At 41.6% G+C, this 12,897-nt stretch overlaps 1 protein-coding gene across 2 annotated transcripts; it reads right to left on the minus strand.

Moving 5' to 3' along the window:
• Positions 1-10,392: 10,392 nt before the first annotated feature.
• Positions 10,393-12,512, minus strand: LOC114452140 (olfactomedin-like). Of its 2 annotated transcripts, none has more exons than XM_028431284.1 (5): positions 12,385-12,510; positions 12,127-12,306; positions 11,823-12,035; positions 11,565-11,697; positions 10,393-11,367 (listed from the first exon to the last, which is right to left on the minus strand). In XM_028431284.1, exons 1-5 carry the CDS (start codon positions 12,415-12,417, stop codon positions 10,520-10,522), a joined length of 1,407 nt encoding a protein of 468 aa, XP_028287085.1. In that variant the 5' UTR covers positions 12,418-12,510; the 3' UTR covers positions 10,393-10,519. The 2 variants fall into 2 exon arrangements, with proteins under 2 accessions (XP_028287085.1, XP_028287086.1); XM_028431285.1 differs by having other exon boundaries at positions 10,520-11,367; positions 12,127-12,285; positions 12,385-12,512.
• Between the last annotated feature and the right edge of the window lie 385 nt (positions 12,513-12,897).

Consider the following 12,897-nt stretch of genomic DNA (forward strand, 5'->3'; position numbering starts at 1 on the left):
CAGCCTGTAGTACAGACCAAGATAACTCTCATTCTTCATCTTTCAGCTGGTCCAGTCAGGGGTCACCACAGTGCATCATCTGTTTCTATGCTCTGCTTCCTCTTCTCTCACATCAGCTAACTTCATGTCCTCTCTTAGCACACCCATATATCTCCTCTTTGGCCTTGTTCTTGAACTCTTGCCTGGGAGCTCCATTCCCACTCTCCTTCTACCAAAATAACCACTACCCCTCCTCTGCACATGTCCAAACTATCTCCATCTGTCCTCTCTGACCTTGTCCCCACAAAAGCCAACATGATCTGTCCCTCTGATGTCTTTGATCCTGATCCTGTCCATCTTCATCACTCCTAAACCTCAACATCTTCATCTCTGCTACCTCCAGCTCTGCCTCTTGTCTTTTTCTCTCTGCTACAGTCTCTAAACCAGACAGCATAGATGCTCACAGCTGTCTTGTACGACTTTTCTCCGGGTGCTTCCTCCCACATTCTAAAGACGTGCTTGTTAGGTTAATTGGTCACTCAAAATTGCCCATAGGTGTGTGTGTGAGTGTGAATGGTTCTTTGTCTGTATGTTGCCCTGCAATGGACTGGTGACCTGTCCAGGGTGTACCCCGCCTCTCACCCGTAGATACATGGATGATATTGTTATGTGTGCCACAAGGACTGACACGATGACATGCTGGCATGGTGGGTAAAAATATTACAACCATAAAAATGTGAGTCTGTAAAATGTTATTGCTGTCAGCTGTTCAAGGAATATGGCAGAGCAGTGCTGCAGACTCAAACACAGCTGCTTCAGGTGGAGTGCCTGTACAAACCAAGTGAACTAACAGGAAGCATTTTGTTTGCTGAAGGAAGTTTGGCAAATATAAAAGGTCATGTTTCTCACTGAAAGGGTTCCTCTAAGCGATTTGACCTTAATAAACGTTTTTAGTAAACGATCGCTATTATATTATTATTTAACACAAAACGAACTGGCCCAACACGACCATCTATGTCGACATACACGTTTATTTGATTGATAAGTTTTTTTCTAATGCAACGGTGCTTGATATAATTGTGTGCGACAGCATTTTCTTATGAAATATGACGGGAAATAGGGCGTGTAGAAGTAACGTGGAGACATTTGTTGAAGTGAGCATGTGGTTATTTAATTTTTGACAACAATTGGATTGAAAGATGGTGAAAGCTAACGTTGTCAGGATTTGAGCCAGGGCTCTTATTTTGATAGCTTATTTTCTGTGTGCATTAACTCGAGTTTTACTAGTTACTTCCTGTCTTATTTTGGTATTCATCTTTCCCTTTGTGTTTCAGGTTTGTTGACTTCCCCTTCCTCGTGTGTGCACCATTCCCCCCTCCCGTGATTACCTGCTCCGCCCTAATGTGCCTCACCTGTGGCTTCCCGCCCTCTTGTGTTTAAAGTCTGTGTATTTCCTCCCTCTCGTTGCCAGTTCGTCTTGTGAGTAATCCTAGCGACACAGCCGTCCAAGTAGCCTCCCGCTTTTGTGATTTCCCCAGTGAGTTTTCGAGTAAGTTTTGGATTTTCCTGTGTATCACCTGTTTTGGATCTGACTACTGTTTTTGCCTTGCCCTTTGCGTTACCTCTGCCTCGTGGACTTATCTACTGTGTACCGACCACTGCTTTGGACTTTGACCACTGTTTTTGCCTTTGCCCTTTTGGACGCTTTTGCTACGCTGACTGATTACTCGTGTACCGAACTTTGGCTTGAATTAAACACTGAGAATTGCCTTATACTTCCGGCTCCGCTGTGTTTGTGTCCTCCATCTTGTATCAGCCGTGACATTACAAACTGGCCAGAAAATGGACACAGCAGACATTGAGCCAGTACGAACGGCGCTTTCCGGGCAAGGCTGCCGAGCAGGAAGAACAACTCGAGCGTCTCCACCAGGCTTACGTCGGGAACATCTGAGCGACAATTCGCTTCCCTGAGCGATCAGATCGGGACCTGACCCAGATAAGGTTAAAGGAGTGCTGGAGTGGCCTACCCCGACCAGCCGTAAACATCTACAAAAATTCGGGGCTTCAGCGCCGTGGATGCTCCTCTAACAGGTCTCACTTCTCCCTCGGTTCCTTTTGTTTGGTCAGCTGCAGCTGAAGCAGCCTTTGCTCGCCTTAAAACCTTGTTTTCCTCCGCGCCTGTCCTCATTCAGCCCAACCCAGGATTTTGGACCCCACTCTTATCCAAGACTTTCACCGCCTCCATCTGGATAAACCAGGTAGTGCGCCAAGAGGTGCACGTTGAGGGGGGTACTGTCAGGATTTGAGCCAGGGCTCTTATTTTGATAGCTTATTTTCTGTGTGCATTTCATGTGTCCATTTTGGACGCTTTTGCTACGCTGACTGATTACTCGTGTACCGAACTTTGGCTTGAATTAAACACTGAGAATTGCCTTATACTTCCGGCTCTGCTGCGTTTGTGTCCTCCATCTTGTATCAGCCGTGTCAAACGTAGGTTAGCAGTTGCTCTGGACGGAAGCGTCGTCACGTTGCCATGGTAATGCAACTTGCGGGCCTGCTCGTGGTTACGTAAATTGCCTGCGATGAAAAAAGAAATGAAAAAAAAAGTTTTCCGTGATGCCCGCACGTAATTTCACTACTTTTCGTGTCGGTGCCACGTAATTCAGTGTTAACAATCCGTGTGTATGTCACGTATTTCTGTGAGATCAAGTTGCCTGTGTCAACCTCATGTCTGTATTTCAGACTGCACCAGCTGATTCCAATACATGAGAGGAAACATGTTTTTAATGACACCCATCACAATTTCACAGCACAGGCTGGTGTGTGTTCAACATGAGACACATCTGTGACACAGTATCACAATGTAGAAGAAGTAAAACTGTCCACCCAGTTTGGGAATTAAGTGAAACAAACACCCCCACCCACAATCCCTTTTTATCCACCCTGTCATTTTAAGCAGAGACTGTAAATTCTTTCCAGATTCTCCTTGGAGGAGCTTTCAAAAAGGAACAAAAAGTATTTATATCCTCAAACTCTTCAGACGCCTTGTCATTAGAAGGCCTCATATAGAAGCGAGCCTGGTTCCACCCATCACAGCTCCACTCCCACACTGCCCTCTCATATCCAGGCCAACACCTTTGTGGTTTTTGTGCAGCAAACATCTGGGTGAGCCCTCATAAATCCAAACACGGCCACATTCACCAAGTACAGTAGTTTCTACTGAACACTATTAACCTCCAAACAAGTTTGGATTCCCTAAAAAACCCAGAAAGTCAGGAAGCCTGCATAAACATCAAAGATTACCCCCCCCCCACGCTACTTTCATAGGATTTAATTAGTTGAGCTGCAGCAGGTGTACAGACCTCTATAAAAAGATGTTTTGACAGGTTGCTGCTCTGGGACATTCAGGTGTGTGTTAACACAATGACAACAGAGAAAGACATAAACAATGGTGTTAGAGAAGCAGCTGCACATTCATCTGGAAAGACTTATAAAACCATTTAAAACTATTTGGAGTTCAACGTTCTACAGTGAGAAAGATTATTCACAAGTGGAAACCTTCAAGACAGCAAATTCAGCCCAAGATCAGATAAATACAAAAAAAGTAGCACAGTTAGGGAGGAGGTCCTTTTTTGGCATTGTCCCAAACAGGGAGAGTCATGCACATTAATGCACATAGCAGCAATTTCTTTAATGCTAAAACCCACTTTGATCAGGTGATTTTTATTATGATTTTACACATAGAAATACATAGGATTGAAAGGAGTAGTAGTAGTAGTAGTATATAGTAGTATATATATATATATATATATATATATACTGTATATATAAGAAGCTTTCAGGTTAGAAGCATCCATTTCACCATGCAGCTCTACATTTTTTCATTTGTGATTTTTTTTTTCTTTAAAAAAAAACATATGTGAAACAACCTTTCTGATGATTTAAGGAAGATGCCATGTGGGAAAGGAGGCCATCGAAAAAAGACTGAGATGAAGGAGGGGTAGGAGGAGGAGTGGAGCAGGGAGGAGTTGCAGTCCAGGGAGGAGGTGAAGGTAAAATTGGTGTGTAATTACTCTCTTACTGTTTTAAATTAGAGGGGAAGACAGCACTGTTGGCCTCCTGCTGGTGCCTGATGTCTGCACCAGCATCCCTCCTTCAGTACTTTCCCTCTTACTCCTCCTCTCCTCTCTCTAGAGAGCCAGTCCTGATACTGTGGGAATTCTGTCCATCATTTTCTTTTATAAACTGCTCATTAAGCTTAAACTGCCTCCGTGTTAAACCAAAGAGAGTATTTAACATCTGTTCCTACAAGTACATACTCCTACTGTTATATAAATAGTATTATGTTAGAACAGGTTGGCATATATTCATTAAATAAAATGTAAAAATGTCTGTTTTTTTGTCATGTACAGTTTTTTTGAGTTCACCATCAAGAAAAAAAGTTTGAGGCTTTAGACTCTGTGAATGCTGCTGGAGTGAAATTAGAGCAGGGCACAGGGCACTGCTCCCTCCTTTAAAAAATCCTGTCCAAAATCAGCCTGCTGTTTCATCCCTCTTTTCTCACATGCTGTGGTTTTAAAATATTCAAAAGCTAAATTTTTAAGCTGACAAGATACAAAGTTACCTCATAAAGTGTTATCTGGGCATTTAGTTTGAAATGATTATATTGACTGTTGAGGTACATGGTGTAAAAAAAGAAAAATGGAGGATTCTTCAAAAATCCAAAAATGAAATAATGCATGTCAAGGTGGTGTGAGAGGACTCAGGTGCAGGCACAGATTCAGTTAAACAAGATTTAATGCAGGGTTCAGTACACAGAAGTCAGACCAACAGGCAAAGGTACAGAGGGTCAGACGGAGGCAGTGTCGAAAGACAAAAATCGAGTACTGAAACAGGCTAAGGTACCTGTAGAGCGAAGGCTAAGACAAAATCCTAGTTCAAAATAGTGAAAATGCGCTGCTACCCCTACTGAACCAACCAATCACAGCAATCATAGTGCTTGCGGTCTGTTTCGCCTTGATGAATAGTTACAATTTTTCTTCCTCCAAAGACACAAAACTGCCAATTCTGGCCCCTCAGTGCAAACTTTACATTCATGTTTACTTTTCTACATTGTATTACATAGATTGCATTGCTTCAACATAAAAATATTAAATGGATCCATCCTTGGCAGTGGGGCAGAAGAAGAAGAAAGAGGCTTTATTTCCTGGAAGTGCACATACTGAGCCTGAAAAAGCACTACATTGGAGTGCAAAATGAATATCAATTCTGTTCCTTCTCTCAGCCATCTTCCTCTGCTCTCTGCACGCCTACTCACATCCACAGTTACTACTACTGATGGCTGTTAGATATGGCTGATGCTGCATATGACAATGCAGCGCATGTAGTAGTAAACAGTTTGTTTCCCAGGGGAACATTTACTAACAACATTTAAATTTGTCTTTGCAGTGAGAAAACAGAGAGCTTGGATGTTGAGTCAGTGACGGGGAAACTCATTTTCATTATCCGCTTTGGTACAGCGTGTGCTTTGCTGTTTTTTAGTCCTTCTGCCAGACTGGATATTTTAGCTGCTCAAATATTTCTTGAGGGCAGAGTCTCTGTGGAGGCAGAAGAAATATCCTCTTGGTAAAGTTTAACAGAGCAAAGGAGTGTGTGAGAAATAAAATAGCTGAACCTCATCGTGAATGTAAAATTAGGCTATCCTCTGAAATGAAAGTATAGAACAAATAAACATCTGAAGAAGTCATGAAATCAATTTAAACTTTTGACTTATCAAAGTAGCCACATTTGGCAGATATAACAGCTGAGCACACCAATGGCATTTTTTTTTACAATGGAAATCAATTCAGAAAGTTCTTCTCAGCTCTGTTCCATAAGTTTCCATAAAAATGTGGCACTTTGTGCTCTGCTTTCACTCTTCCAAGCCCATGTGGAAGTGTTACAAACTGCAGTTCACTCTGCAGCTCCTAGGAGCTGACTCTGTAATGCTGCCAACATGGACTCCCACAGGGACTCAAGACAGCTCTTCGGAAATCTATGGGTGACATTTCGGGCACTCATAGTAATATACTTTCTATGGCTCTGATATTAGTCTATAGGCTGTGTCATGATCAGGATGGATTCCAGTAAATGATTTCAATCTATTGGTTGTAGGACATGCACAATAACAAAAACAGAATAAAGGTTCAGCCCATACACCCCCAAACCCCTGTTAATATAATTGGTTTAATGATAAAGTCCAATCAGATTATTGTCCATCTCAATAAAATCTTTTCCCCTTTAATTTAGATGTGTGGATGGGAAAAAGATACCTGGACTGACAGCACACAGCACGTTCAGCTGATGACAGTCATTACTGGTAAGCATTTGTGCTTGATACCGGCAGCAAGCCATGATGTCTGTGCACATCAGATGGACTCTGTTATGTGACCATTACATATTTATAAGGAATGATGGTGTGATGATGTGTAAAGGTGAAGCAGTCATTAAGCCATGCAGACTAAACAGGATTGACTTCCTGGCATGATTCTGAATGTAGACCGTAAGTGGTCGATAAAACATCAGTGAAGAGACTATTAGTGAACTGACGAATGTGTGACACAACCACCACTTGCAAATTCTTCCAAAAGATTTTTATTCATCGAGGTTATAAGGTTAAAACTGAGGTACCAATTAAATACCTACACAATGGATGCCCTGTACCCAGTAACTCAGATGGGAGGGATAAGAACTTGTCTGCCAAGCCAGGGAAGACCAGAGGAGAAAAATCCATTCAAATTAGTTCACAAATGACACGAGAGCATGCAAACAAATGATGTCAGCTCACCAGGAAAAGGTAGCATGAGGTTGATACCTCAGTCCTTAAAAATGGAGCATGTGTGTCCACGAGGGCAGGAATCAGTAGCTGAAAATGGTGACCGGGAAAGGGAACATCTTTCCTAAAATATGTTTAATGATATGAATTCATGTGTTTTAAGACAAATAAAGATCTTTACCTTACACTATTTTTATTTTACTTTTTAAAAACCTAACATTAACCAGTATGACCAGTGGATCATATGTTCCACTAGCATAAACATAATGTGTCATTTGTGCGGGATGCATTTATGACCATTTTTTTTGTGTGAAGATGTGTTGAATTGTTCTCACATGGCCACATACTGACATTAAAAATGTTTACCCATTGAGGTGGACCATCCTGCTATACAGGAATGTTAAACTTCAGACTCACCAGTTGATTGGCTAGGCCTGAGAAGAGATGGACTGATTCCCCAGATCAGATATAAGATCTGTGTGTCTCATTTCATACCTCCATGCAGCAATGATAAAAAAGCAGATGTCAGGGTAAAAAAGTGGCACTGAAGGTTACCCAAATGTTGCAGTATCCCAGCATGTCATTACAGAGCATGTAGAACCTCCCCAACCTATTTTCCCTGCACAGAAACATGAAATCAGCCCGACCACATACACAGCACAGAGCGGACCACTTGGTTTTGTTGAGCGCCAGCCGGCTGCTGTTTGGCTTCTTTAAAATCTGCAGGGCAGCAGGTCTGTCATTATGTGAGCAGAGCTTTTGGGTGTGTCTGAGAGGCAGCCAGCCAGAAACTGGAAACCAGGCCACACAGCAGCGGAAACATCTGTCCTTCTGCAATGTGGTGCAGAGTGAGAGCGCACCGCCCCCTGCTGCAGACAAACAGTACAACAATACACTGCACACAGCAGCGTGGCTGTGACACATCTGACGTATAAAGACAAATATTCAGGCTAAAATGTATCGTGGCATTGGTGGGATTTGTCACCATGGTGACTGTTAAATATAACCAAGTGAAGACTGTAAAACAGGAAGCACTTCCTGCCAAAGACTGTGACTGTTGTGTCTTTGGAAAATCTCTTGATCGTAAGGAACACATTCAGCTTGCCAAGAGGTTCTTGACTACATTATTCTAGGTGTTAATTTACATAGGAATATAAGTAATCAGTATCAATCTACAATGTAAAAAACAATAACTGAGAAAAGCCATTGAATGAGAAGGTTTTTTTATAAAGTACCAAAACTGTAGAACCTCAAATTTCTACCTGAGGCTGGCTCCATTTTTATTTATTATTTTATTTTTATTATTATTATTATTTTATTTATTTTTTTTATTTTTGTTTGACATCTTTATTTACTGCTCTAATGCTGATGCCTCTCTGTTAATGATCTAAAGGTGTCATGTATAGTAATGTATCAGTCAAAGGGACCATACCAAAAATCTTTGGTACTTCCTTTTTCTAGCCATGTACTTTTTGTAATCAACTGTTTTCAACAGTGTTCGTGCTTCTTCAAACTTCTTTAAACATCTGGATGAAACTTGTTTTGTAATTCCATCCCAAGTGGAAATCAAAGTTTTTTTCTTTTTACTATTTTTTGGACAAAAAACTTAGTTAGCTGCTGACAGTAATTTTTTGTTATGAAATGAATGATAAAATGTGTATGCATGCTGTGGAGTTTACATTATTTTACACACATTTTACACTTCTGGGTAGCCTCCATATACAAAGGGTTCACTGTGACATTAGCTGAATACATGTAGGCTTCACTTCCACACTGTCCGAGTAGGTCTCAGGCCTGCAGTGCACTCTGCTGGTAAAAAAAAGTATATTGCTCCATTCAGAAATGGAAAGATATAATTGAAAGACATAAAAACACACATGGCTGTCACAGTTCAGGTTGATAGAATGGCCTCATAAATCCAGGCATTGATGCAGATTCAGCTTGTGATGCTGATCGACAGTATGAGTTTAGAAATGTAAAAAGTCAGCATTGCTGATTTATCTGACTGATAAACGCAGCGCAGTGACAAAACAACAATAATAAACATTTAAATTCATAGCCCAGATAAGCTCCCAGTTATACAGAGTTAAAGTTTCAAAGCTAACACATTGAATCCTTGTCTTATGTCAGGTTATGACAATTAAATACTCAAATATGACATCAATCGAGCAACTGATTCTCATCTTAAAGTCCTTAAAATCAGGCTGGGGAACTGTGTCTCTGGGACAGTCAGGAACACCATGGGGGCCCCAAGCCATTCCTGTTCACACAATACACAGTGGAGAAGTAGGCAGGATCAGGAATACAGGGACCTTGTGGAGGCCTTCAGGGTCTGGTGCAGCTGGGGTCATCTCAACACCAAAATAAGGAGGTGGTGGTGAATTTGAAAAGACCTAAGTTGCCACATCCACCAGCTACCAGTCTTCATACAGGGGCATATGTGTATCATTTTAAAAGGTTTTTATTATTGTAATAATATTATTTACTCATCTATCTGTCTATAAAATAAACATTTATTTTCCTCATTGAGACGTTTGAATTTAGAAGAGTTATACAAAATTCAACTTAGAGAGCATATGTGTCCTAGTAGGTCAGGCTTACCTTCACTATTAAGTAACAGTAATCCTGATTTAATATGTTAAGATGCACATGTGTCCTGTCCTGGAACATTAAATTAAGTGCTCTCCTATTATGTCTAGGTTACATCTGTGTTCGTATGGGCAAACCGTATTATATGTACCCGATTAGAAGATGACTGGTCTTTCAAAGGGGCAGAGCCACATATGTACCATGTGTTGACCACTGATAAGAATCTCTCACAGGCAGAGTAAAAGTGTTGACTGTGTTGTTTGGAAGTATAGAGTCAATGATGAGAAGTAAGTACTTTTTGCCTTGTTGTTATGTTTGTATGACTTCTTTTTATTACTGCTTTCATACTTTTATTACTGCTATTATAAAGGATGCATAGTTCCTAGCATACCAGTGCGGCGTGTCATTGTCATACCTTGTGTAACCTGACAACGAGGTAATATCATCTCCTTCAAGTATCTTCTTTTGTTATTAAGCACATGTAACCCTCACTTCTGACCCCAGGTTGTTGCATTGTAAATGTCTTTCCAAAGATTTTTGTTTAAGAAGGAGAGATAAGGAGACTTGTGTGTCGTTCCATCTACAGACAACACTGTACACACTGACAATTATACCCTGCTAGACATAACACAGTACAGGAAGAACTCTCGAGTCTTCCTCCTAATGTCCTGACTGACTGCAAAAAGCAGAGAAGCTAGTCCTTTATTTAGTTGCCTCTAAAACAACATCTTCTTTTTACCATGGTTTCCAAAGCATATGTCTCTATTCATCCATTGGCTGCTGCCTCTGTCTGCTGAGGTGTGGCCTTCATAAGTCAGAGCCACAGCTTGAGTCATGGGCTGTCACAACACAATGCTCCTATCAGCCAATAAGCAGTCAATGTTACAATGAATGGCTCAACATATCCAGAGTTTCATTTAGAATACTTTGGACTGACACAAACTGACCTGAGCTTTGTTCCCTGGGCATTTCTCTGCCTTATTTGAAGAAGTAAAATTGGATGGACAAAATCAGTCTTTTGCAATTTTTATTAGATTACAAAGCATCTTTTACATGACACCGAGAACATACTGTGGTTTTGAATAGTCTACTTTTTGCAGAGATCATTTCTGTTGTGAAACCTGCTGACAGTAAATGTTAGAATTGTGCCTGGTAGGCCAGCAGATACCCATCATTGTACATGTAAATCTGTTTGTTGGTGGGGTTGTAGCTCAGACTAGCCACACCTTTAGCTACCTTCTCCAGCGGCAGAGCTAGAGTGTTTTTCTCTTTGCCGGTTGCTGTGTCAAAGGCGTAGAACACCTCCTCGCGGTACTCGTCCACATAGCGGGTGGCGTACATCACGCCACACACCATGAAAGCATTGCTTACTGCCTTCTTGAACAGCCTCGTCTCCCATGTCTGTGTCACATTCAAAGTCTTAGCCTCGGTGTCCCAGACCAGTCGGCTCACCACAAGGTTACCATGGTTACCCACAGTGGCATAGATCACCCACAGTCCTGTCTCATCAGCCTCCAGGTCTATGTCGCTATTGAGCCGGCAGTCATAGTAACAGTACGGGAACTTGTTGTTGAAGCCGACGCCACTGTCTGGAAGAGTCACCCTCTGGACGGTGTTGGTGATCAGGTCATACCTGCAGATGTCTGCAGAGCGGTAGCAGTGATAGTACAGAGCTTCGCCATACAGGATGCCACTGGGACCCTCAATGGCGTTGGTGTGTGAGTAAGATGGGGCAACTGTATAGTCTCTGTGTTTGGCAGCTGCCATGAAGTCTTCATAGGTTTGGTAAACACGCAGTGTGTTTCCATGGATGTGGCCACTGATCAGGGCTATTACCCAGTAACTATTCTGCTGACTGTCAGTGTCTGACTGGGCTTGTCTGCCCCACGAGCCAGAGGTGTAGCTCTTTCCATAAGGACTGATCTTAGTTGTGATAGGTTCACTGATGTTGGTCATCAGGGTGTTGCGGCAGTAACTGTGCGTACCTGGAAACAAGCAAGACATTTGAGGCATAATTTAATCTGGCCATAGGTTAAAAGGGGCCTAAAAAGTGAGAACCACACAAAATGTCCTCACTTCAATGGTCCCTCAAACTGGTTCTCACAAAGATAGATGTACAAGAGCACACACACACTCTCTCTCACTCTCTCTGTCACACACACACACGCACACTCATACTCACCTTTGAAATCTTTTGGAATTGTCTTGCAGGACTCAACACTGTTCTTCAGGTAGCGCAGTTTGTCTGTGACAATCTTCATATTTACTGTGTCTGATGTTTGCATTCTGTCTATGCTTGTTCGCAGCTCACCCAGCTATGACACACACAGAAATAAACACACCAGCAAAACACTTTAAACTTAGTTTTATGTAATGTGGTCAAATTGAATTTATAATATATAATTATATAATTATAATATAAATCTTAATTTTGCCTTACCTCCTTGGAGAACTTCTGTGTTTGGGCATTGTTCAGTTGGCTGTGGACTGCACCAATGTTTGTCTCTAGCTGGTTGAGCTTCTCACCGAGGAGTTGCAGGGACAGCACATTGTATAGTCCTTTGTAGTGCAGGTATTGGAAAGGCTCCAGGCGGGACGTCACATTTGCCATTCTAGATTGGATCTGAGGGAGACGCAAACTGGACAATGCTACCTGCAAGGAAACACATATAAAAACTACTCAGTGACTGATATTTTATCTTTCTGACTTTCAACATTCAGCATTTGCCTCACTAAGCTCCTACCTGTTCCTGCAGGTTCTTCAAAGATCCCTCACAGATCTGAACCTGCATCAGTACTTCCTCATACTGCAGAGCTGGAAACGACCACAGAGTGGAGTTCACCTCGCACACACATTTGTTTTTATTCTTCTGGCCTGACACATGCAGAGTCTGGCCATCAACCTGCAGACAAACACAGAAGCACTGATGAAAAAGTCAATAAGAACTAAAAAAGAATGTCATCTCCCGGCTCCCTGTTTCTAAGGGCAGAACACAACTCACTGTTGAAGCCAGCAGCAGGAGCAGCAGCAGCATGTTTACAGCACCACCAATGATGAGTGGAGTGAGATTAGCAGCCCTCCTCTTCTCTTTTCTATGACACACTCAAACACACCTTCTCCTGACTCGCCTATTTCATCACTACAGACTCATTCTTGTGGATGTGAAAGTCTACAAAAGTAAAACTGTTTCACAATTTCTGGTAAACACTGGGGAATCCCACTTCCTCCCTGGAATGTTTGTATTTGCATGTGCTGATGGCCACAGTTCAGCTTCCAAATCTTAGCCTCATGTAATAATCTTTCACACGATAATGTGAAGTTTTAAAACTTATCACATTATAATATGATAATATTTCCCATTATAATGTGATAAGTTTTAGGTTTTTACGTTATAACATGATAATGATTTAAAAATAAATTCTCTTCTCGATTAATATCTGCATTCTTTTCTCAGGACCTTAAGCAGGCTGATGTTTCTGTTTTTGGTCACTGAAAAAAGCTGTGCTTTACCCCA

The sequence above is a fragment of the Parambassis ranga genome, chromosome 19 (genome assembly GCF_900634625.1).
Source record: "Parambassis ranga chromosome 19, fParRan2.1, whole genome shotgun sequence".
Lineage (NCBI taxonomy): Eukaryota > Metazoa > Chordata > Actinopteri > Ambassidae > Parambassis > Parambassis ranga.